The sequence below is a fragment of the Salvelinus sp. IW2-2015 genome, linkage group LG14 (assembly GCF_002910315.2).
Source record: "Salvelinus sp. IW2-2015 linkage group LG14, ASM291031v2, whole genome shotgun sequence".
NCBI lineage: Eukaryota > Metazoa > Chordata > Actinopteri > Salmoniformes > Salmonidae > Salvelinus > Salvelinus sp. IW2-2015.
The window spans coordinates 42,329,237-42,356,605 of record NC_036854.1 but is presented as its reverse complement, the minus strand read 5'-3'; the positions used below and the strand labels follow the sequence as shown (position 1 = coordinate 42,356,605).

Genomic DNA, 27,369 nt, shown 5'->3' with positions numbered 1-27,369 from the left:
TGTCAAATTTCTGCCGTGCTAGAGCTGCCCCGGTCAACTGTAAGTGCTGTTATTGGGGAAGTGGAAAYGTCTAGGAGCAACAACGGCTCAGCCGTGAAGTGGCAGGACACACAAGCTCACAGAACGGGAGTGCTGAACYGCTTAGCGCGTAAAAATMGTCTGTCCTYGGTTGCAACACTCGCTACTGAGTTTCAAACTTCCTCTGGAAGCAACGTCAGCACAAGAACTGTTTGTCGGKMGCTTCATGAAATGGGTTTCTATGGCCGAGCAGCCRTACASAATGCATARTGCCAACTGTAAAGTTTGGTGGAGAAGGAATAATGGTCTGGGGCTGTTTTTCATAGTTCGGGCTAGGCCCCTTAGTTCCAGTGTAGGGAAATCTTAATKCTACAGCATACAATGACATTCTAGACGATTCGGTGCTTCTAAATTCCAACCCCATTGAACACCTTTGGGATRAATTGGAACGCCGTCTGCGAGCMAGGCTTAATCACCCAACATCAGTGCCCAAACTCACTAATGCTCTTGTGATTGAATGGAAGTCCCCGCAGCAATGTTCCAACATCTAGTGGAAAGCMTTCACAGAGTGGAGGCTGTTATAGCAGCAAAGGGGGGACCAACTCCATAGTAATGCCCATGATTTTRGAATGAGATATTTGACAAGCATGTCCACATACTTTTGGTCATGTAGTGTACTGGATATACGGATCTGCTATGTAAAATACTAATGAATCACTTTGTGACCTTGTGAGAAGTGATACTCTTCTATTTGTAATAATAATAATAATAATAATAATAATAATAAGTGATGTGTAGGACTATTACATGTAGGCCACATCTTGATGAGGGTTATTTTGAGCGATTTGAGCGCCCTGCTGAAAGGACAGCTGTGGTCAGGTATCGTTATGACTTCCAGTGCGCAAGGTGTTCCGTCGAATTTCATGAACATAATGGATGACGCGCAGTGAATATGGATCCTAGATGTCATTGGTGTGACGAGGTTCATGCAGGGGATCAGTTTGTCTGCATACACAATAGAGGTGGTACGTTTCTGTAAGCTAAGCACTCGGAACAGGAGGGCGAGTTCAAGTGGGTCGTACAAGACTGTTTTTGAGGACAGACGTTTTAGCAACCCCCGGTAGAGTTTTCTGCCTGTGACTGTTCTTGTTCCGTCGGATTTGGCACGCTCAAAGTGGCGTTTGCAGACACGCCTACAATCCATAATTACCTGATGATATGTGGCTGCTATGTTAAACAATGGAATGGCTCAAATTCATTCATGATCAGATACTTCAGTTGTAACTGGTTCTGTTGCGCTCAACTTTTACGGTTGATTGACCACTTTAGTTCTGTTACAAACTTAGACTCCTCTTTTTTAACAATAGCCTGCATGGAAATGTTCATTCCAGATTGTATCCRGGTATCACTCATTATAAATAACATACAGTCCCTTAGTGAATCATTTCAGCTACTCTTCTAGATGAGGAGGGAAATATCAGCCAGGTACATGAGAGATGAGAGGCCTAAACAAATCGTAAAGGAGCACTTAGATACTAATTTTACCGAAAGGTCAAACAATATACCATCACCAGCAGTGACTTGCATGCATTTGAATGTTGTTTGGTCATTTGAATGGTAAACTAACATCTCTAATGTATTTATCCTTTATTTAGCTAAGTCAGTTAAGAACAAACTTTTATTTTCAATGACAGCCTAGGAACGGTGGGTTAACTGCCTTGTTCAGGGGCAGAACGACAGATTTTTACCTCGTCAGCTCGGGGATTCAATCTAGCAACCTTTTCGGTTGCTGGCCCAACGCTCTAACCACTAGGCTACCTGCCGCCCCTATGTAACGCTAAGTAGCGTCTGGCTGCCAGACAGAGAGATATAGTGTGTGAAGCATTGGGATCTCCATGGTACTGACCTGATATTTTACAGCCGTACACCTCGAAGCGCAGAGCGATGCCTGTTTCCCAGGCGACGGGCCGGATCCGGATGAAGCGGGTGAGCGTGGGTTTGGGAAGCTTCGTCCTGGCGACTTCAATGGGGTTGGTGTTCCCTTGGAAAACCTGGGAGGAGAGGAGCTGTTCATTATTCACAGAGTTTGTTTAGTGTAGTAGTAGAGCCACCAGGAGAGAGGCCTACTGGGCCAACTGAGGCCTTGGCCTCGCCTCACACAGTGCCCCAGAAACAGAGCTCAATGACGGGGCACAGGCCATATGCAGGACAGCCTCCCTTCATTGTTCGTATTAGGCTACTGTCTTTAGACTATATACTATATACTGTGTCATTTCCTGAGCATGTACAGTATATGGAAATTAGTGTTTCATACTTAAACATCCTACGTTTTTGATATTAACCATATTCACCACAGTTCATAATGCACCAAATATTGTGATTGTGACCCAGCTGCAATTTCAACCATATACAAACATCTTCACCCTACAGTTGTATCCAACTGTGACACGCACGCACACACTGACAACACCCTACAGTTCATCACACATCACCTTCACCCTGGCTAAGTCTCACTCTGTCGGCATCCGGTGGTACGGTGGTGTTAACCCCGTGACAGGAGAGTGCTAGCCAAGCAGTAGCGGAGTGTCGCTTGGCAGTAAAGCTCATCTGGGCTGAAGTGAACGTGAACGGTGGCAGCGCTAGAACGCCAGCAGGCAAGGCCAATGGAACCATTAGTCTGCTCAAAAGCCTCTCTATCACTGTCCCTACATCCCTCTCTCTGTTTCCTGGGTAATGGTTGTCAACTGAGTCATCCACTCTCCTATATGTCACGCCGGTCGGCGCTCCTCTCTCTCTGGCGTCTCTGTCGCACCAATAACTATTAAATGGCTTTTTCCAGCTAGCTAGCACCATCACCATCACACTACAGCTCCAACCTGCAGGCTCAGCACCTAGTAAATAGAACCTACTACTCACAAAAGCACTTTAGAGGCCGGAACTGAGAGACAGGGCTTTTCACATCACCTTGCTTTAAAAAGAAAACGGTGTACTTTGGAGAGGTCGTAAAATAATTGGGCCTGAGGGGCAGGGGGAGGGGGTATATATTACAGACACAGACACAAAGAGAGCTGCTCTGGCCGCTATGGGGAAAACGTGGCTGCCCTTGTGAGTAGCACACACACAATGGTGACTACTTAAAGGTTCCATAGATCCTTAGCCTGGTCAAACGAACCTCTTGATGGGCCCGTGGAGTGTGGACACCCACTAAGAGAAGTTTGTTTAGAGACAGAGAGCCTTCTGGTCTGTTTCACAGGCTGATAACTGATCGATCGTCAGATCCAGTCAGATCATTAGGTTAGCCACGCTCTGGTCATCTCTCTCTCTCTCTCTCTCTCTCTCTCTCTCTCTCTCTCTCTCTCTCTCTCTCTCTCTCGCTCTCGTCTTCGTCGTCTCTCATCTCGTCTCTCTCGTCTGCATCTCTCTTCTCTCTCTTCGTCTCGTCTTCTCTCTCTCCTCTTCTCTCTCTCTGCTCTCTCTCTCTCTCTCTCTCTCTCTCTCTCTCTCTTCCTCTCTCTTCGTCTGCTTCTCTCTCTGTCTCTCTCTCTCTTCTCTCTGTCTGCTCTCAATCTCCCTCTCTCTCTCTCTCTTCTCTCGTCTCCTCTCATCCTCTCTCTCTCTCGCCTCTGCTCATCTCTCTCTCTTCTTCTCTCTACTCTCTCTCTGCTGCATTGCATTCCCTCTGTCACTCCTGGTTTATTAAAGGCTTTGTTAACCGCTCTCCTTTTTCAGACAAATACCAGAGCCTTACACACAGTAAACAATGACTTCATCCAACTAAATGACTACTGCAGCGTCTTTAAGAGAGAGGCAGTAGTACTGCACTGTAAATAGTTTCTCACACAATGCTCTGTGCATTAGCATACCACGCTAAGCGCATAATAGTATGGTGGAGAAAGCGCCGTTCCACAGAGACAGAACCGAACACAGACCAGACCAGACCAGGGGCATTCCCCTTTTGTTGAGATATGGTGTGGCTGAGGCAGAGATCCAAGYCAATACTAAGGAGGAGAGCAGAATTCAACTGGCTGAAAGCACGGAAATGTCGCTCTGGTTAAGAGCGTCTGCTAAATTACCAAAATGTATATGTTAGTTTACATGACTGGCATTCTGGGTCTGGTTGGCTTTTGTGCCACAGCTCTGTAAGTCTTCTGAGAAATGTGTCTCAACTAGTGTTGATGCATGTCTTCTGCTTTTACTACATGATTCGAGTATTACTGCAGTAATACATACAGTGCTGAAGTATAGGAAAAGTTGATGTGCTTATGATACCATGCGRCGTTAGAGGTAGGCCGTGGGGTACAGAGTGGGCGAGGAGTAATCGCTCTTACCTTCTGTTTTGAACCCTCCTTCAGTGTGATCCAGTCTTCTCCGTTAGAGCTGACGTCCACCTTGTAGGACTTGACCCAGTAGGTCTTCTTGGTCTCCTGGGAAACGGCCCCCTGGGTTCCGACGGCCGTCACGAACCGGAGGAAACCCAAGTCCACCTGAAGGGAGAGGGAACGGTCGGTAAAATTCAATGGCACATACAGTACATACAGCAAGACTTTGGTTTTTAGTGCAAAGAGAACTGTTCTGCAAGTCCAAACACTGATGACATATAAGAGTAAAAAATACAACCATGCTATTGGAAAACACCTTTAGCCTGCACCTCATTTAACTATGACTAGAATGTAATAAACAGCAGAAGTATGGAATGATATTCTATTAATAAWACACCACAACTTCATTTCCTGTGATGGGGAGACAAGAGCTTATTGGATAAAGGTGAATATTGAATGGAATTGGCCTCCTCCTAATATTCTAAACAGGAGATATAGATTGAATTTCAAATAGTACAAGGTTGCATAAAAAAATCAGAGCTTCATAAAGTAATCATGAACTGCTGTAACATTACTGATGTTATTATATTTTCCCGAGTCGGCTGCCAGACAGGGGGAACAGGGCCAAGAGCCTATTGGATAGAAGGGAGTCAGAACAGAGTCTGTACGGCTGCAAGGACCGTGATGCTGAACAGACTAAAGAGAAGGAGCTTTCCAAGCATCAGGGTTAGAGAGCGGTTACACTGTTTTCTATCAGAACTGTGGACAGTGTGTGTGTGTGTTTGTGTTTGTACGTGTTTGTGTGTGTGTGTCTGTCTGTCTAGCATCATGCTCTCTCTATACCTTGACTGTGTATGTCTGTCTGTCAGGAAAGAAGCAGACCCATCCTCCTGGAGCTGCCTGTCCATGTGTGACTCGTACTCCTCTGAACAAACAGGACATCCTGACCTGAACCCCCCCCCCCCATCTCCCCATGGAGCCCCTTAAATAGACTGGTCCATGTCCCATCGAGCTTGTCTAACAGGGATGGAGCTCTATTGGTCTGGGTCTGGATTGATTCAGCAGTCCAGACGTGGGTAGACCCCCACTCTGAGAGAAGACAGGAAGATCTGTTTCGGCTCGCCAGTCCCTCGCGCAGAGAGACCAAAACAACACCTCTGGACTTACATTCCGTCTGCTGGGCTGCCCCTATGGAGCCCACTTAAACCATACCTCTCACCCCCCCCCCCCCCCCCCCCCCAGCCGGGACAGAGGAGAAGAGGAAGACTGGTGGGTGACTGACGGACGGAAGGAGGAACGTATGAAGAGGCCTCCAGGAGCGGGTGGCGAGGTTACGCTGCACTGTTAGTATTTAACGAGGCCCATAGCCTCTACTCTCTCGTCCGACTGGGCCACCACTGAGCTAATAAGTGAGTGATGCCAATGAGTTCAAAAAGCCAGGGGTCAATCCAACGAAGGGGTTGTCTGGTGTGGGAGTTGTGGGAAGGGAACGGGCTGCTGGCTTCGTACGGTGCTGTGTTGGAGGGAGAGGGGTAAAAAAGAGGGAGCGAACAAAGAGAGAAGGAGGAGAAGAGTGGGAACGAGGAGAGAGGATTGGAGAAAGAGAGCGACAGTGGGAAGAGCAGAAGATGAGGAGAGAAGAGAGAGAGAGAGAGAGAGAGAAGCTTATGCTTTGTATTGAGAGGAGCTTAAGACTGATGGATTGTGGCCGGGCCTCAGGGATGTAAAATTATTAAATTAATTGAATCCACACCAACACAGCATGTGATGTGTGTGACAGCAAATTATTCATCCAAAATGGCACCTATCTCCCCTATTATAGTGCACTACTTTTTGAAATAGGGCTCATAGGAAAATATGGTGCATTTTGGGAAAGCCGGGAGAGTATCAAGAGAGAGCCGGGAGATAGCTTTTAAAAACCAGCGACTAGAGCACGCCAACAATACCAGGCATCTTACAGTGCATGTAAAGATATCCATCACAGCCTTGAACAGTCAATCTCTCTCTCTCTCTCTCTCTCTTCTTCTCTCTCTTCTCTCTCTCTCTCTTCTCTCTCTCTCTCTCTCTCTCTCTCTCTCTCTCTCTCTCTCTCTCTCTCTCTCCTCTCTCTCTCTCTCTCTCTCTTCTCTCTCTCTCTCTCTCTCTCTCTCTCTCTCTCAGAGCTCAAACTCACATGTCACAGTGAATACATTGGCAATGCCGTTGTCATTCGTCTACTTTAAAATGTATTCAGATCCAGAAGCTAAGGATAAAACCAGATGGGGAGACCATGAATAAAGGTCTCTATATGACTTCCGTTCTCTGCTCGCTCTGGAGGATTTGAAAAAAAGACAACATACTTTTGTTCCTGCCTAGGAGCTCAACTGGGCTTATGGAAAAAGGCCCAGATTTCTTTAGCCCCATAAACAGAGACAGAATCAAAATCCCCTGTTTCAGAGCGTTCCTTTTTAATAACAGACGATTCACAATCCCCATCGCATGGCTGGGTGCGAGAGGAAGGAAGAATGTGCCAGTACAGATGGAGGGTGGTCTGGATAGGGGGAAAGGAGAGAGGAGAGGAGAGAGGCGAGGCAAGTCCTCCTCCTCCTGCTGTCTACCTTCCTCCTCCTCCTCATCATCATTATCATTATAATCATCAGCTTCACAGCTGCCCTGGACCAATGACAGAGTGCCTTACTGAGAAGTGGATGACTTGGCCTTGGATCCCCCTCCTGATTGGACCCTTATTAGCCATAATGGAATAATGGAATTAGAGCATCACCAGCCCTATAATTGAGAACAGTCATGAACATTCAGAGTCAGTCAGTTAGGCTGTGTCATTGGCTGGCAAAATGGTTCCTTCTGTCTCCTTCAATCTGTTTATTTATGAGTCAGTGAAAAGTCAACTGATCACCATGTTCTGCCCTGTACCTCCAGACCATGGACTCAGACAGACAGAAATCTGATTCATCCCTTAGGACCAGTTTTAGCATGTTCAAAAATGTATGGCTGGAGAGCACACTGAGTACTGCCAGGGGAGGAGAGGGGAGGGAGAGGTGGGGAGAGGAAAGAACAGAACAGAAGAAAGGAGACAAAAGGAAGACCAAAAAAACCCCAGAAGAGATGCATGCTGGGGCTGCTTTGCTGAGGGTCTGAGGATCGGAATGACAGAGCCTTGTAAGGCTGTTGTCTCGTAAGGAGAGAAGAGACAGACTGGATCAATTTCACAGACATGATCATGATAACAGGGCTGTGCTAATGAGAGACACATGATTTATTAATGACTTGTTGTTTCAGTCAGAGCCGAGGAGGAAACCACAGCAGTGCGAACAGACCAGGGTCAGGCATACCGGACAGGCGAGCTGAAAGAATAATGGCTGAATAATAGAGAGAAAATAAACAATGAGGTATAATGATTAATGCTGGGACTTCGTTAACACGGAGGAGTGTGTGTGTGCAGTGTGTGTGTGTGCAGTGTGTGTGGGTGTGTGAGGCATAGATGGCATAGCTCACCCAAACCCAACTACTCTACCAGTTGAACAAACGTACTATTTGGAACTTTTTTTTAAATAGGAGGAGCGTGTGTGGGTGTGTGCAGCAAAGCCAGGAAAATATATTTTTAGGTGATAGATTATTTGCCATCGAACTCTTAGTGAATTGGCAAAAAGTGTGAATCATCGTTAATGGGTGATGTAATCCTTGTCTAAAAGAGTGTAAAATATAATAACCACGTCCCTGAATGGGAGATGTATTTTGCACTAGTGCTGACATGACAGAAACACGCTCATTTTCATTAACTTTCTTTTTTAACGACTGTGATTTTCGAGGGTGTGTTTGGAGCGGTGCCCACTCAGAGACAAATGACACAATACAATCTGGTCCCCTGTTGTAATTCATATCTACAGGGACACACACACACCCTTTCCCACGAAATGCCCTGTTAAGAAAATCAGACAATTACAGCAGATCATCAGTATCCTGCTGAACGGGAAATAACGTCTCATTCTCCTCTGTTTTCTCCGTCGTCTTCACATTCTTTCTCTCCGAGTTTTTCCCTTCCTACTAAAGGAACGGTGAATACTGTTCTGTTCTCTCACCTCTCGCCTACTGATGTGTGTGTGTGTGTGTATCCAGTCATTACGCTGACTAATGGAAGCAGAGAAGCAGAGACAGCATTAATGCCGTTGCTCAAGCTTGTAGGCCCACAGTCAGTTGAGCCTGTTGGTGCAATTAGATTAACATAGGGAGTTTCACCACATCCGACTGTGTGTGTGTTTGTGTGTGTGCGTTCCTCAAGTTCAATGACATGACTTCATCCTCTTATCATCATCATCATCATTCCCACAGACTGTGTCAGACATGGTCATAATCGTCATCCACCGGTCATTAGACCCACTCCATAGTGGAGTGAGTCAACTGAACTCTGGGTCTCCGTCCCAAATAGCACCCTATTCCCTACATAGTGCACTACTTTTGACCAGCGTCCCATGGGCCCTGGTCAAAAGTAGTGCACTATATAGGGAATAGGGTTAGGGTCAGGCCATTTGGGACTCTGACTGGTACAGGATCAATGTCTGAGGATACAGTTGACTCATTGTTCTGGGGCTGTCAGGTGAGCGTTGTGCAGAGCCGAGGGGTGGGGTGGGGTTGGAGCAGAGAGGGGAACACAGTGTTCAGATCAGAGAACAACTGTTGAGCTTCAAAAGCCATTTGTCACTGTTTGACTACCTCATAATTCAACTGGTGGGAAAATACTACAATCAGTTTTCATGAGGAGTTTTTATAAAAAATAAGTTGTACCAGAGAGTTTGGGCTTTCACTGCCTTGCCCCCCTGACTGTGTACTGGGAAAAAATAGACTTCCCATCTGTTGGTGTGTGGGCTGAATTAATAATCGAGAAACTCTGGGGAACACAAGACTACATTTTCCCTTCTCTCTCTGTCTGTCTGTGATCGTCTTCTCTGTCTCTCTCTCTGGTCTGTCTTCTCTTTCCTCTCCTCTCTCCTCTCTCTCTATTTTCTCTCTCTCTCTACTCATTTCTCGTCTCTCTCTCTCTCTGTTTCTGTCTGTCTTCGTCTGTCTGTCGCTCTGGTTCTGTCTGTCGTCTGATCTGTCTGTCTGTCTGTCTGTCTGTCTGTCCGTCTGTCTGTCTGTTTCTGGTCGTCTGCTGTCTGTCTGTCTGTCTGTCTGTCTGTCTGTCTGTCTGTCTGTCTGTCTGTCTGTCTGGTCTGTCTTCTCCTTCTCTCTCTCTCTCTCTCTCTCTGTCTCTGTCTCTGTCTCTCTATCAAAAAACAAATAACCCAGAAAATCACTGATCACCACACAGAGGGGGAATTCTCTCACTGTGCTTCAAAGTCAAACACCAGCTGGTAGCCATAGACCAGACAGACAGAGACAGTCTCTCAGGTTTCCTACAGTAGATCTCAGGCTCGGGAGATTGTGGCCATCCAGAACAAACAAACAGTTACCTCACATGTTCAGGTACTGTACTTCTAAACTAGCCTGGTCCCAGATCTGTTTGTGCTGTCTTGCCATTGGTGCCAATGGTCAGTGTCACTGTTTGTGTGACCATACGAGTTAGCAAGACAGAACAAATAGATTTGGGACCAGGCTACAGTACTTCTGAACAGTGTAAGATAGCGATCCATCAGCGTTGGCCTCTAATTCTATGTAGAGCACCTGACTGGATGGTGTTATATTTTAATATTAGTTTGTGCTTTAAAAAAAATCCATTAGCCTGAGGTATAATTCATTCCTCTTTCACGAAAATTGGATTACCACGACGACGCTGCAATGCTGTGAGACCTATGAGCTCCTTCTCAGACCTTCCATTCATCACAGGGTTTACCTGACATAATTACGGGCATATTTTTAGCCATTTGTGCCGTTAAATTATGCACGTCTTTCCTGAGCGGTTGATCATCTATTTTATCCTGACAAAGAGGGATGATGTGTGAGGTGGGTCTAACGTGGGGTGAAGGTATGACGATGACTAAAAATAAAAGGTGTTTGTGTGTGTGTGTGTGTGTGTGTGTGTGTGTGTGTGTGTGTGTGTGTGTGTGTGTGTGTGTGTGTGTGTGTGCGTGCTTGCGGGCATGCATACATGCATGCGTGTGACGGTGTGACAATGTGGAATGATTACAGTTTTCAGTCTGAGACAGTAGCCTACTTTCAGGTGTTGTTTTTATAACGATTTACTACCTATTGAATCACCCTAAACACATAGAACGCAACCTAAATGGCACCTTATTCCCTTATTTAGTGCACTACTTTGGGCCCTGTGGGCCCTGGTCAAAAGCAGTGCACTAAATAGCGAATTTGGGAGGGAACCACAATGACCTCCATGGTTGCTTACACTGTTACCACAGATGACTGACTAATGACCACCGTCCTCAGGAAACAAAGCAACGAGACCTCAGGAAGGAACTGACTAGAGAATGACTTCATCAGGACATGTCAGTGACAAGCCTGGTACAGGATATGGACCAGCCGCGTCTGTGGATGGCCACTATGATACAGTAACAGTATGTTTCAGTCAAGAGGATGTCAGGTCTATAGTGTAGGCCTAGATACTGTACAGTGGATTTTTTTTAAATGACAGTACAGTATGAAGGTAGGTGGACACACACAGAGAGAGGGGCCGAGACAGGGCTCAAACACCAGTGTGTCGTCCAGAGCCCGGAGCTTTAACCGTACAGTAGATCTGACAGGGCAGCCAAATCCCGGTCTCCTTCCACTTTCTTTTAGCCAGACTTCATCAACAGAGAGAAGCTGATGTTAATTACAAGCCCATTATTCTAATTACTCATCCTTTGGCATGACGACAAGACAGTCCCAGCAGCTTGAAGAGCTCTCATTGACAAAGACAATGGAGAGGAGCCTTCGTCCCAAATGGCACCCGATTCCCTATTCCCACATAGGGCCCCTGTCAAAATTAGTGCACTAGGTAGGGAATGTGAAGACATATGGGACATACCCCGAGAGTGCTAAACATTTCTATCCTTCATTTCTATTCTATCCTTCATCCCACTGACCATGGATAATTGAAAACACATTTGGACGGCTGTTGACCGCTGTACGGGGCCGTGTGGGTCCATAGGAAAACAGGATATGGCTGAGCAAGTTGTTTTAGCGGCTGACATGAGCCCATAGCCCAGCACTGCCTTACTCCCACTCTCTCCCTCCCCTCTCTCTCTCTCTCTCCTTCCTTTTCTCCCTGGACCTGGATAAACGGCTGGAGAGCTGAAGCAATGCCTGCATCCCAAATAGCACCCTATTCCCTACATTGTTCACTACTTTTGACCAGAGCCCTATGGAACCTGGTCACAAGTAGTTTAGTACATTTGGGAAGCAGACAATGTTTTCATCAGGGAAGTCAGTAATTAGTGTTTGTTTGATGGCTGATGGCTGGAAAAGGGGAATTCAACCTGTTTTTCTTTGTAAAATAGTGGAGGCTAGTGTGTGTGTGTGCTGTTGTGTGCTGTTGGGTGTGTGTGTGTGTGTGGATGTGTGTGTGGTGTGCTGTGTGCGCCGTGCGTATGCAGTGGTGTAAAGTACTTAAGTAAAAATACTTTAAAGTACTACTGAAGTAGTTGTTTGGGGTGTATCTGTACTTTACTGATCTGGCGGACTCACTAAACACAAATTCTTTGTTTGTAAATGACGGCTGAGTGTTGGAGTGTGGTCCTGGCTATCTGTACATTTAAAAAAATAAACAATCGTGCCGTCTGGTTTGCTTAATATAAGGAATTTGAAATTATTTTATTTTGATACTTAAGTATATTTTAGCAATTACATTTACTTTTGATACTTAGGTATATTTAAAAAATATATAATTTTACTCAAGTAGTATTTTACTGGGTGACTTTCACTTTTACTTGAGTCATTTTTATTAAGGTATTTACTTTTACTCAAGTATGACAACTGAGTACTTTTTCCAACACTGTGTGCATGCGTACTAGCGGTTTCCATGGGGAAAGACRTGGCCTTCCTCCATACAGCCATATGTTAACATATAATTACTTCCTGTTGCACTTGGTGACTTTACTTTACTGGGCCAAAGCCAAATGAGTGAGATTAGGGCAGTTTTATGAAAACATTGTTTTTAATTTTCTGCTCTTTCATCAACTGATTTTCTCCTAACAAACAAGATTAAAGTCAACATCCTTTCCCAGAGTGCTTAGAGAGAAGGGACGCTCTCTTTTTGTCTCCATAACTTTACTTACGATTAAAAAATGTGGGTTATCGGCGAGATGTGTGTAAGATAAAACAGATAATGCTGTAAATACCGATAATGCATTTATGACGCGAGATGGATAATTATTGCTATAACCTGTTCGCAAATAAATCCTACAGATATGGAGAACATTGACCATTGAGCTTATCAGTAAAGAACAATACTATGGATAACCTGTATCTTATCCTTTTGTGATAGACGACAGAAATTATTTCAGGTATCGACTTTCTCTCTCAGGGACAGCATGTATTATTCATGGTGTGTGTGTGTGTGTGAGATCAATGGTTGCTGTCTGAGGCAAGATGTTAGACTCTGTGATGCCATCTTGCTTTTATGGCATCACTCAGGCCTAGGGAAAACCTCTCTCCCACTCTATCTCCTTTCCTGACAGAGCCCATTCCTCATGGCGTCAGCGTCGAAGTGTGCGTGTGTGTGTCTGTGTGTATATGTGTGTGTGTGTATATGTGTGTGTGTGTATATGTGCGTGTGTCGTCAGTGTCCCAGGGGGACCGGGAAATCTTCCCTCCGCTTTTGTTTTCAGGTCGGAGACAACGTGAATGTCCTCCAAAAATATAGCTGTCCTCCCTCAGTCAGAGGGCCAAATGTATTGTACAGATGAAGGTATTTCCTCCTAGTACGTCACCCACCATTCAGGTCTTCCTATTGTAACCAGGTCCGTCACACACCATTCAGGTCTTCCTATTGTAACCAGGTCCGTCACGCACCATTCAGGTCTTCCTATTTGTAACCAGCCCGTCAACACACCATTCAGGTCTTCCTATTGAACCAGGTCCGTCACACACCATCAGTCTTCCTACTTGAACCAAGGTCCCCACCATTCAGGTCTTCCTATTGATAACCAGGTCCGTCACGCACCATTCAGGTCTTCCTAATTGAAACCAGGTCCGTCACACACCATTCAGGTCTTCCTACTGAAACCAGGCCGTCACCCACCATTCAGGTCTTCCTATGAAACCAGGTCCGTCACGCACCATTCAGGTCTTCCTATTGAAACCAGGTCGTCACGCACCATCAGGTCTTCCTATTGAAACCAGGTCCTCACCAACCATTCAGGTCTTCCTATATGAAGACCAGGTCCGTCACGCACCATTCAGGTCTTCCTGAACCAGGTCCCGTCAACGCACCAGTTCAGGTCTTCCTATTGGACACCAGGCGATCCGTCACGCACTCCCATTCAGTCTTCCTATGGAACCAGGCTCCGTCACGCACCAATTCAGGTCTTCCTATTAAACCAGGCCCGTCACGAACCATTCAGGTCTTCCTATTGGAACCAGGCCCGTCACGCACATTCAGCGTTGACGGCCGTCACGAACCATTCAGGTCTTCCTATTGGAACCAGGCCCGTCACGCACCATTCAGGTCTTCCTACTGAAACCAGGCCCGTCACGCACCATTCAGGTCTTCCTATTCAAACCAGGCCCGTCACGAACCATTCAGGTCTTCCTATTGGACCAGCCCGTCACGCACCATTCAGGTCTTCCTGTTGGAACCAGGCCCGTCACGAACCATTCAGGTCCCTATTGGAACCAGGCCCGTCACGCACCTTCAGGTCTTCCTACTGGACACAGGTCCGTCACACACCAGCAGGTCTTCCTGTTGAACCAGGCCCGTCACGCACCATTCAGGTCTCCTATTCAACACCAGGCCCGTCACGCACCATTCAGTCTTCCTGTTGAACCAGGTCCGTCACGCACCATTCAGGTCTCCTGTTGGAAACAGGCCCGTCACGAACCATTCAGGTCTTCCAATTGGAACCAGGCCCGTCACGCACCATTCAGGTCTTCCTACTGGAACCAGCCCGTCACGCACCATTCAGGTCTTCCTATTGTAACTCAGGCCCGTACACGAACCATTCAGGTCTTCCTATTGGAACCAGGCCGTACGCACCATTCAGGTCTTCCTGTTGGAACCAGGTCCGTCACGCAACCATTCAGGTCTTCCTATTCAAAACCAGGCCCGTCACGCCACCATTCAGGTCTTCCTGTTGGAACCAGGTCCGCACGCACCATTCAGGTTCCTTCTGTTGTGAACCAGGCCGTCACGAACATTCAGGTCTTCCTATTGGAACCAGGCCGTCACGCACCATTCAGGTCTTCCTACTGGAGCCAGGCCCGTTCACGCACCATTCAGGCTTCCTATTCAAACCAGGCCCATCACGCACCATTCAGGTCTTCCTGTTGGAACCAGGTCCGTCACGCACCATTCAGGTCTTCCTGTTGGAACCAGGCCCGTCACGAACCATTCAGGTCTTCCTATTGGAACCGCCCGTCACGCACCATTCAGGTCTTCCTACTGGAGCCAGGCCCGTCACGCACCATTCAGGTCTTCCTATTAACCAGGCCCATCAGCACCATTCAGGTCTTCCTGTGAACCAGGCCCGTCACGACACCATTCAGGTCTTCCTTATGAACCGAGCCCGTCACGCACCATTCAGGTCTTCCTATTAACCAGGCCACGTCACGCACCATTCAGGTCTTCCTATTGGAACCAGGCCCGTCACGCCACCATTCAGGTCTTCCTACTGGAACCAGGCCCGTCACGCACCATTCCAGGCTTCCTATTCAAACCAGGCCCGTCCGCACCAATTCAGGTCTCCTTATTGGAACCAGGCCGTCACACACCATTCAGGTCTTCCTACTTGGAACCAGGCCCGTCACGCACCATTCAGGTCTTCCTACTGGAACCAGGCGTCACGCACCTCAGGTCTTCCTATTGGAATACCAGGCCCGTCACGCACCATTCAGGTCTTCCTATTGGAACCAGGCCGTCACGCACCATTCAGGTCTCCTACTTGGAACCAGGCCCGTCACGCACACATTCAGGTCTTCCTATTGGAACCAGGCCCGTCACGCACCATTCAGGTCTTCCTATTGGAACCAGGCCCGTCACGCACCAATTCCAGGTCTTCCTATTCACTGAACCAGGCCCGTCACGCACCATTCAGGTCTTCCTATGAACCAGGCCCGTCACGCACCATTCAGGTTCCTACTGGACCGGCCTCAGCCACCATTCAGGTCTTCCATGTAACCAGGCCGTCACGAACCATTCAGGTCTTCCTATTTAACAGGCCGTCACGAACCATTCAGGTCTTCCTATTGGAACAGGTCCGTCACAGCACCATTCAGGTCTTCCTATTGGAACCAGGCCGTCACGCACCCATTCAGGTCTTCCTATTCAAACCAGGCCCGTCACGCACCATTCAGGTTTCCTGATTGAGACCAGGCCGTCACGCACCATTCAGGTCTTCCTTTGGAACCAGGCCCTCACGACATTCAGGTCTTCCTATGGAACCAGGCCGTCAGAACCATTCAGGTCTTCCTATTGGAACCAGCCCGTCACGCACCATTCAGGTCTTCCTCTGTAACCAAGCCCGTCACGCACCATTCAGGTCTCCTAGTTCGGAACCAGGCCCGTCACGCACCATTCAGGTCATTCCTATTGGAACCAGGCCCGTCACGCACCATTCAGGTCTTCTACTGGAACCAGGCCCGTCACGCACCATTCAGGTCTTCATTCTAGAACCAGGCCCGTCACGCACCATTCAGGTTCCTATTGGAACCAGTCCTGGCACACACACATTCAGGTCTTCCTATTGGAACCAGGCCCGTCACGCACCATTCAGGTCTTCCTACTGGAACCAGGCCCGTCACGCACCATTCAGGTCTTCCTATTGAAACCAGGCCGTCACGCCACCATTCAGGTCTTCCTACTGAACCAGGCCCGTCACCCACCATTCAGTCTTCCTACTGAACCAGGCCCGTCACAAACCATTCAGTCTTTTCTATTGGAACCAGCCCGTCACAGCACCTTCAGTCTTCTCTTGGAACCGGCCCGTCACCACCATTCAGGTCTTCCTTTGGAACCAGGCCCGTCACGCACCATTCAGGTCTCCTATGGAACCAGGCCCGTCACGCCACCATTCAGGTCTTCCTACTGGAACCGGCCCGTCACCAAACCATTCAGGTCCTTCCATTGGAACCAGGCCCGTCCGCACATTCAGTCTTCCTATTGAACCAGGCCGTCACCCACCATTCAGGGTCTTTCCTTGTTGGACCAGGCCCGTCACGCACCATTCAGGTCTTCCTATTGGAACCAGGCCCGTCACGCACCATTCAGGTCTTCCTACTGGAACCAACCCAAAAAATACACTATCTGGCTAAAGGTGAGTTCATTCATCATCACAGCAACCTGCTGCTACATCCATCCATACTATTCCCCTTCTGGGGGCTTCAAACAGATGGAGGATCCACAAAGGTAGATATTCACTGTACCTCCCTCTTGACGTGGCTGACATGGGAATGGAAAGGGGAATAGCTATCTAACGATTATAAATACACTTCCTGGTGGATGTGAGAAGCCTCAAAGGTCGCCTGTCCACCTACCCACACTCATTTAGGCATGCACACACACACGTGTGCGCACACATACACACACAGACACACACAGACACACACCAAAGGACTGTTCCTCTGGGACAATAGAGTGTGATGAATAGCTAACCCACCAGAGCTCCATGCTAAGCCATAAGAAACCCCACCAGCCTAATTAACAGAAGGAGAAACCCCAGCATGTTGCCCTGCTCCTCATCTCAATACATTAACATGAGAGGCAGCATTAAAATAGATGACAAACCTACGCTATCCAGCCCTAGATATATGTTATCTGAATAAACTATAGGCAGAGAATAAAATATGCCTGAGATATCAACCCCTCAAACCCCACTGCCTGTCATGAATATCTAATAAAACCGTCTGGTGCAAATTGCATACAGAGAATTAATTAAATGAATAATGAATTGATATCCATCTAACAGGCGTGAGAGATGATTTGTCTCGTGGTGCCGTGAGTGCGCCTGCCATTAACGATGGGGAGAGATTGTTGTTGCTGCTGCTCCCTCCCTCAGACAAGCTTAATGAAAGAGAAATGAAGAACTCCATTCTTTTAATAACACTTGTTATAATGAAACTTCTCTCTCTTCATGAGCTCAGGGAGGGCATATGCGCAGCGGCAAAGATTTCAAGAAATTATAAATTACACACCATACCAACACGGAATTCACTCTTTGTTACCGTAGAAACACACTTCTTTGTCATCTGGCATTGGAGCGCCCAACAGAGAACATCCCCTTTTTATCTTGTTGTATTTTACTGCTAAATACAATTAAAGCTGCAATATGTCACTTTTTGGGCAACCTGACCAAATTCACATAGAAATGTGAGCTATAGATCTGTCATTCTAATTGAAAGAAAGTCTAAGAAGCGGTAGATCTGTTCTATGTGCGCTATTTCTATGCTTCCCGTTCTTAAGTTTGAGTTTTTGTGTCTTTTACTCTTGGTTTTGTACTCCAGCTTCAAACAGCAAAAAATACAATATATTGGGTGATAGAAAATATATGTCTCAGCGGTTTAGATGGTACAATGATTCACTACACTATGAAATTAGTGCACTTTGAAATAAATAAATAAAAACCCTAGCATAATCAATACTCTATTGAGGATTCTGAACAGTTGCCGAATCGTTGTTCTTTTGCTCTGGCATCAGCACAGCGGGAGAGACACATTTCGACTTTCATTAGGAGAGAAAGACAGTGAAGAACAGAACAGTACAGAGCAGAACGGCCCACTTTGTTTAAAGGGCTGGTTTTAAATAAGTCCTCATTAAAACAAATAGGTATTTGAGTCAGATTCCCACTGAATTAAGTCTCTCAGGACACATAGGCTGAATCTAGCAACACTGAGAAAGGACAAGACCATAGTATCTACAGTATTTCTTATAAACTGCTTATCCTTCCACTTATCAATCATGATTTCATCTTGATTGTTGAAGAAACGAAGCCATAGGATCTCTATGGTCATAGCTCTCTGGTCAAACTCACAGGTTATGTCTGGACATGATAGGACCCATGACAATGAATTTGTGCCTATCTCCAGTATGAACGTGTGTTCTGTCGATCATTGACCTCCTCTATGTCCCAATAGATGCAACATCTTAGAGCTTAACTTCTTGACGCTAGGAGGCAGAATTTTTATGTTTGGAAAAATAACGTTCAGAATGTAAACGGCCTATTTCTCAGGCCCAGATGCCAGAATATGCATATAATTGACAGATTGGGATAGAAAACACTCTAAAGTTTCCAAAACTGTCAAAATATTGTCTGTGAGTATAACATAACTGATTTTGCAGGAGAAAACCTGAGGAAATCCAACCCGGGAGTGCCTCTTATTTTGAAAAATCCCTGTTCCATTGCCTGCCTTTCCTCCATTTAAAGGGATATCAACCAGATACCTTTCCTATGGCTTCCTCAGGGTGTGACCAGGCTTTAGACATAGTTTCAAGCTTTTATTCTGAAAAATGAGCGAGATTTATCACATCGCGTCAGTGGACTGCCAGATGTCCTTTGATTAGTTCATGCGCGCGAAAGTGGTAGCTCGACATTTTCTTTCTGTCTTGTATTGAATAGTTTACCCTCCGGTTGAAATATTATCGATTATTTATGTTAAAAACAACATGAGGATTGATTATAAAAAATGTTTGACATGTTTCTACGAACTTTACGGATACTATTTGGAATTTTCGTCTGCCCTTCATGACATGCACGAGCCTGTGGATTACTGACCATAACGCGCCACCCAAATGGAGGTTTTTGGATATGAAAATAATCTTTATCGAACAAAAGGAACATTTATTGTGTAACTGGGAGTCTCGTGAGTGCAAACATCTGAATATCATCAAAGGTAAGCGATTAATTTGATTGCTTTTCTGACTTTCGTGACCAAGATACTATGCTGCTAGGTGTTTGTAATGTTTTGTCTACTGATCGATAAACTCACACTAACGCTTGGATTGCTTTCGCTGTAAAGCATATTTTCAATATCTGACACGACAGGTAGATTAACAACAAGCTAAACTGTGTTTTGCTATATTGCACTTGTGATTTCATGAATATAAATATTTTTTGCAATTTTTTTAAATTTGGCGCTCTGCAATTTAGCAGTTGTTGATGAAAATTATCCCGCTAAAGGGATCCGTGCGCCAAGGTTTAACTGTGTAACTTCCTCTCTGAGAGACAATCAACGTCACACAACTGTAACCCTCTCCTCTAAAGGAACTGCTGCAGGAAGTAGTCTGGGACGGGACGGGACGGGAGTGTGAATCCCAAATGGCAGCCTTTTCCCTATATAGTGCACTAATATAGTGCACTACTCTTTGCCAGAGCACCACTGTATGGGCCCTGGTCAAAAGTAGTGCACTACTGTATAGGGAATAGGGTGCCATTTAGGGCACAGCCATCGGTTTCTCTCCAGTTCAATGGGCCCCTGCCAGGCCCAGGGCTCTCCTCCCACTCACCCACAGAGCACAGAGCCAAGGGCCTCCTCCACAGACACACACACACACAAAAACAAACACACTCCCACTCCTCGAATTCAATTAGTCTGGAAGGGGCAACAGGGGCCCTCAGGACAATATTTTCATAGCAATAAGGAAAACCTAATTTATGAACGTCCCCCAAACAAATATCTGTCTCCAAGCCAGCTTACATTTAACAGACGCTCTTATCCTGAGCAAGAGAATACATTTGAGTACTTTCTCATACTGGTCCCCTGTGGAAATTGAACCCATAACACTGGCATTACAAGCACCATTCTCTACCAACTGACCCACACCGGTGGACTATTATAAAGCCTCTTGAGGACTTACATACGTACAGTCGAGACAAACTTCAACTTTTCAGCGACGCGAGGACGGACTATAATAAAATAAAATAACTTGTATAGGTAATGTAGTGTATGGTTGGGTCAGTGGGGTAACCACTTCAACACAATAACAGGCTCCAGGGTATGTGACATAGCAGTGCCTTTGGGATCAGAGACAGAGCTCCAGTCTTTTCATATAAAGTTCTCTGTCTGTGAATGTTAATGTAGATCCCAGCACACATGCAGTACAGTAAAACCCTATGATAACTATGAGTGTGTGTTGGTGGATATGTCCCCTGGGGCAGTAACCACAGCGGATGAGAGCGAGAGAGAGAGAGACTCTTTGTGGAGTGTCTGGAATCCTCAGCTAGCCTGGAGTTCCACAGGAAGCATAAATTAATCACCAGATTTCTGGATCACCTTAAAAGATTTACCAAGCATGCCACAGGGGTGTCCTCAGAGCAGACAGACTTCTGGGATTGGACCAGGAAGGAGATTCAACTCCACTATAGTCACCACTCTGGATCTGAGTCCCAAATGGCACCGTATTCACCAAGTAGTGCACTAACATTGACCAGGGCACTACTTATGACCCTATTCCCTGTGTAGTGCACTACTTTTGACTTGGTCAAAAATATTGCACTACATAGGGAATAGGGTGCCATTTTGGACAAACACTGGTTCAGACAGTGATTCAGCTTCAATAAGACTTGTAAAAAGCCTGTGGTTGTTTTGTCTTTAAGCAGCTTTGGGTGGATGACTTTGGAAAAGTTACAGCTTCCATATTACTTACATGGTAATGAACTTTTTTTTACTGTTATAAACACACCGTTTCTCTTCACTTATTTATGATGAGACATTAGCCACCTTTGAGAAATTCTATGATGTCTTTGGGACACATGGCGGTCCCGCGTGGCCCAGTTGGTACAGCATGGAGCTAGCCAAGCCAAGACTGGATGAGGCCATCCATACGAATATGTATGCACGCTCTGGATAAAAGCATCTGACTGTACCTGTATCCACTCCTTGTTGTTGTCCTCTCCTGGTGTCCATGCGTTCTCATAGTAGTTGAGTCTGGCTCGCTCCGGGGACCAGCCAGGGTTGTACTGGGACGAAGCTACGATCTGCTCTGATGCTATCTCCCCTGACTCCATACCCAACGGGTCTGTACAGTCAAAGTCTGAGAGAGAGAGAGGGAGAAGGGGTGGGAAAGAAGGGGAGAGAGAGATTGTCTAAATTTAGAGCTGAAAGCACCATCCAGGCGTCCCAGGCCAGAGCACACATCAACCCCCAAAACAGAGCTGGTCCCTGGGGAGAGGGACACTCAGTGGCAGGGTCTGGGCTGGTACTCTGGTGGCCGGAATAAAGAGCCACATCAGTGCCGCCTCAGCTCAGCAGATCCTTGCCTCCGGTTCCTCTCTCCCACTACCACACACAGAGGATTTAAATGGAAGGCAAGCACAGTGAAAGGGTGGTGCTACATCAAGACATAAAGCTTTAGTCATAAAACATTCAGTGTAGGGCTAAGTTCACTGTAAACTGTAATGGGAAAAGAGAAACTATTATGCATTAAAGTTGAGCTGGTAGTTTTTCCTCTGGTGCTGGTTCTTCTCTCCATTAAAGCTCCCTGTAGGCAGTTTATGTGTTTCACACATGGTGCACATTTCCTAATATTGTTGTCCCTCGGGGTGTTAGGGCACGTTTAGTGTCGGTGTTCTGGGCCGTAAATATCCCAGAATGCCCTGTCCCACCCAGGATAGAGGGCATCTCCTTGTTTATGTTGACATGGTGCTACTGTCCAGGGTCAGCCAGTGTGTGTGTGTACGTGCGTGCGTGCGTGTGTAAGTATACAACCACCGGCCAGGTCAAGAGGTGAGCTCTTCTTCCGCCATTCCCCGGAGTCCCATATGTAGCGGAGTTGTCTAGACGCTGACCCTATGACCCCCAGGGTCAGGCTCGGACCCTGGCCCCAGGTCTACCCTGCTGTCTCTAGTCACCCACCCCACTACACCCACATCCCCACACACACATCCCCACACACACACACACACACACACACACACACACACACACACACACACACACACACACACACACAAAACACACACACACACACACACACAACCACACACCACACACCAAGCACACACACACACACACACACACACACACACACACACTCACTCACTCACTCACATATTAAGGCAGGCACACACAGTTACGTATTGCGTATATCAGCGTTGTTCAGCGTCCCAGAGACACAGGTCTGAAAGGTGTCAAGCAGATGGAGAGACCATCTGTTTTAGCTCATAGACAGTCCCTGACTGCTGCATACCCTATATATTACTCACTACTGCAGAGAGAGAGAGAGATGCAAAGACGAGGGAAAAATATATATATATCACACTCCACTCTTTTCTTCTCCTCTCTCAAAGACCCCCCCCTTCTTCTTCTTCTTCTTCTTCTTCTCAACATGTTGGAGGAGGAATCTGAATCTCTCCATAAACACCAACCAGACCCAGTTGACCTTCTATCTGCCCTCTGACTGTAAACAAAGAGTCTCTGCTTGTCAGCACTGAGGTAAATGTGATCATGTGTGCTGCTATCAGCTATAAGCTATCAGCCTGCATTTTAAGCAGCAGCCCATTCCGTGAAGTGTGGCGCTGGGGGATCAGGGAGATAGTAGGGAAGTGTTCCAAATGGCACCCTATTCCATTTATAGTGCACTACTTTTGACCAGAGCCCTATGCAGCCTAAATCAGGGCTGTCAGGGAGAGAAGACAAGCCTGCTTCATAACCATCAAAGCAACACCTTATCCATCCTACATAACCCCCTCTCAACTGAAGTGTACAAGTCTTATAATATGTACGGGGTAAAAAGGAAAACCCATAGATTATACATCAAAGGGCGTAACAATACATTCCTCCTAGAGCACCACAGTAGATAAAAACTGTCAGAGACTTGATCTATCGTCTCTCTGATATGAGGATTCATTCAGCCAGGTCGTAAGCTGCCAACTGCATAATTAGGTAAGTACGACAGATGTCAAATAATGCAGTGACTTGATGAGTTCATGTTGGTGGATTAGTGTTGTGATTGTATCTGTCCCTATCTAATAAATGAAATACTGGTGGATTAGTGTTCAGTCTGAACACATGTTATGTTTACGTTGCCATGGTGCTGAGCTGTAGGGACTATAGGGACTAGTGACACAGGCAGTCATCGCTGTATGCGGCTGTGCTCAGGCTCTGTGTGAGTCTATCTAGGGACCTTAGCACACATGCATATCACTACTCCCCACGGGGGACCTAGCACCATCTGGGATGATTAGTGTTTTTTTTAACACCAGTCATCGCCATAACAACGCATTAACAACCCGATGGGGGGGGGGGGGGGGATACTGGAGGGGTGGCTTGTGGAAAGATTTATGGGCTTCGAGGTGGTTGTGTTTCATCAATGAAATGTTTAGCCGGAGCATTTCTCAAATTGGGGTCATGGGGGCCAGGCCCCAGACGAAGATGATGCTGTGTTAGTGGCTGGGACACTGTCTGGAGGGGCTGGTGAGGCACTCTGCACCCCGTGACTCTGCACCCCCGGTGACTCTGCACCCCCAGCCCCACTGTGTTAAAGTCAGACCTCGTAAACTGGGGGAGATGGCCCATGCCTTGTATCACATCTCCTGAATGAAAAGACTGGGAGCTGTTGATTTATTACTGACTTCAGTCCCACATTAAACTACATGTGTGTAGCAGTGGAACAGGGACCACCCCTCGTATGTAGGGAGGGGTGTATGGTAGTTTCAGTATGTATAGGGATTGTAGCTTTATCACTCATGGTGAAAGGTCATTTTAGCAAATGCTAAATGTAGATATTTTTTACATTTTATCCTAGTAGACAATTAAAATAATGCATCTCTCATTGTAATCGACCATTGATGATAGACAGTCACCTACCTTCTGGCACGGTCCGTTCCAACACAGTGAAGTTGGCAGAGAAGCCCTCCTTGGCGATGGCACTGTCTGTGTGATTATCAGGGCCAGGATGCCCGTATAAGAGATGATACGACCAGGGGTGTTCTGACCACAGTAGCGCCCAATGTACGGACCAACTGAGAGAGAGAGAGGGAGAGAGAGAGGGGGAAGGAGGGAGGAGAGATGAGGAAAGGGAGAGAGAGAGGGTGGGGAGATAGGGAAGTAGAGAGGGAAAGAAGAGAGGAAGGAGAGAAAGAGAGTGTGAGAGAGAGAGAGAGGAGGATTGTCAGTTACCAAGGTCACAGCTGAAGGTGGAGTGTGTGTAAAGTTAGGAGTTAAGTCAGTATTTGCTTGCCCTAGGCCTGTCACATGGGTGTTCATACACAATAAACAGATTCCCCCCCCCCCCCCCACCAATGGAGGTGAGAGAACTGGTGTGTTGATGAAGCTATGAGCAGGACCTAAGACCTGGGGCTGTATTTGTGTTAGACCAGAGAGGGTTTTCACTAAGTGACCTCATAAAGAGCATGGGAAAACATTCGACACCCACAAAACACAAAGAGATGGAGAGAGAGAAGAGAGAGGAGAGGGACTCCTTGTTAAGACGAAACAGGTCGCGTTTTCCGTCTGTTTTGCACCAGTCATAAATTCCTGGCCTTTTTAAATGTGAGTGATGTTTTAGTGTTGAGGTGGGTATGGTCTGGCCTGGTCTAGTGTTGAGGTGGGTATGTATGGTCTGCCACAGTGGAGAGAGTTTCAAAGACTTGTTTAGTGTTGAGGTGGGTATGTCTGGCCTGGTTTAGTGTTGAGGTGGGTATGGTCTGGCTGGTCTAGTGTTGAGGTGGTATGGTCTGGCCTCGGTCTAGTGTTGAGGTGGGTATGTATGGTCTGGCCACAGTGGAGAGAGTTCTCAAAGACTTGTTTAGTGTTGAGGTGGGTATGTCTGGCCTGTTTAGAGTTGAGGTGGGTATGTATGGTCTGGCCTGGTTTAGTGTTGAGGTGGGGATGTACGGTCTGGCCTGGTTTAGTGTTGAGGTGGGTATATACGGTCTGGTCTGGTTTAGTGTTGAGGTGGGTATGTATGGTCTGCCTGGTTTAATTGTTGAGGTGGGTATGGTCTGGCCTGGTTTAATGTTGAGGTGGGTATGGTCTGGACTGGTTTAGTGTTGAGGTGGGTATGGTCTGGGCTGGTTTAGGTGTTGAGGTGGGTATGTATGGTCTGGTTCAGTGTTGAGGTGGGTATGGTCTGGCCTGATTTAGTGTTGAGGTGGGTATGGTCTGCTGGTTTAGTGTTGAGGTGGGTATGTATGGTCTGGCCTGGTTTAAGTTGTTGGTGGGTTTGTATGGTCTGGCCTGGTTTAGTGTTGAGGTGGGTATGGTCTGGCCTGGTTTAGTGTTGAGGTGGGTATGTATGGTCTGGCCTGGTTAGTGTTGTGGTGGGTTGTATGGTCTGGCCTGGTTTAGTGTTGAGGTGGTGTGTATGGTCTGGCCTGGTTTAGTGTTGAGGTGGGTATGTATGGTCTGGCCTGGTTTAGTGTTGTGGTGGGTTTGTATGGTCTGGCCTGGTTTAGTGTTGAGGTGGGTATGGTCTGGCCTGGTTTAGTGTTGAGTGGGTATGTATGGTCTGGCCTGGTTTAGTGTTGTGGTGGGTTTGTATGGTCTGGCCTGGTTTGTGTTGAGGTGGGTATGGTCTGGCCTGGTTTAGTGTTGAGGTGGGTATGGTCTGGCCTGTTTAGTGTTGAGGTAGGTATGTATGGTCTGGCCTGGTTTAAGTTGTTGAGGTGGGTATGTATGGTCTGGCCTGGTTTAGTGTTGAGGGGTATGTTATGTCTGCCTGGTTTAGTGTTGTTGGTGGGTTTTGTATGGTCTGGCCTGTTTAGGTTGAGGTGGGTATGGTCTGGCCTGGCCTGGTTTAGTGTTGTGTGGGTTGGTATTCTGGCCCTGTTTAGTGTTGAGGTGGGTATGGTCTGGCCTGGTTTAGTGTTGAGGTGGGTATGTATGGTCTGGCCTGGTTTAGTGTTGAGGTGGGATGTATGGTCTGGCCTGGTTTAGTGTTGAGGTGGGTATGTATGGTCTGGCCTGGTTTAGTGTTGGGTGGGTATGGTCTGGCCTGGTTTAGTGTTGAGGTGGTTGGTCGGCCTCAGTGGAGAGGAAAGAAAGACCAAAGATGGAGAGAAAGGGAAAAAAGAATAGAATGTCAAAAGAAAAGAATGCAATAAAAGTCAAACCAGGACACGGTTCCACTGAGCACTTTAAATTAGTTTGTGACGTGTGCTGTGGTGTGCTGTGTGTGTGTTGTGTGTGTGTGTGTGTGTGTGTGTGTGTGTGTGTGTGTGTGTGTGTGTGTGTGGTGTGTGTGTGTGTGTGTGTGTGTTGTGTGTGTGTGTGTGTGTGTGTGTGTTCAGTCTACGTGCCTGTCTGTGTGTTCCTCTGTCTAGATGTTTAGCCGTCTGGAGGCTGTGCTTATCTCTGATTAGTCAAGCCTGTGATCAGTGGTGGAGTGAAGGTCAGGCTGCTGCCTGCTCCCTCTCACCTATCACCTCCCCTCACTCTGACATGCCATGTACAACCAGGCCTTACATCCAGACACACAGATGAAAGGGAGAGGGGGTTCGCCAGGACAGGTCTGATGGCTCAGAATTCAGCATTATAACACGGCGATGGCAGCGCAGACTGAGGACACAGCACTGAGGAGAGCACACACAAATCTGAACGATGAACACAGAGCAGTGACACTATTCAGCTGAGCGAGGACACCAGACGACGGGATACACACAGCAGCGCTACAGACACACTAGACCTCGCACACAACATCTAGCCGAATCACCCGTATGCTAGGATGGCACTTCGGATGTCCACCACTAGACACAACACACTGATACACAACACACACACACCTGAGACCAATTATACACAACTGACTGCCACACACGGCTACCGAGTGTCGATCGAGTGTTGCACAGAGGCACAGACGGAGCGATGGGCCATCTCCATTCTAAATGTTGCATCTGCATGATCTACAACCACTAATGTCCATAGCGACTATGAAAAATTTTTTAACTGGTTAATGCTCATGAATTCGGCTGAACTCTGAGTGCTAGCTCCGTGGAACTGTCTCTAAATATGGACT

The 27,369-nt window shown here is 46.9% G+C and overlaps 1 protein-coding gene across 1 annotated transcript in view; it reads right to left on the bottom strand.

Moving 5' to 3' along the window:
• LOC111973563 (neuropilin-1a-like) overlaps window positions 1-27,369 on the bottom strand; it is an 88,316-nt gene that overhangs the window by 18,990 nt on the left and 41,957 nt on the right. The window contains 5 exon segments of the mRNA XM_070446814.1: window positions 1,925-2,069; window positions 4,347-4,502; window positions 21,281-21,447; window positions 24,222-24,296; window positions 24,299-24,376. Of these exon segments, the coding sequence (XP_070302915.1) occupies window positions 1,925-2,069; window positions 4,347-4,502; window positions 21,281-21,447; window positions 24,222-24,296; window positions 24,299-24,376 (621 nt within the window).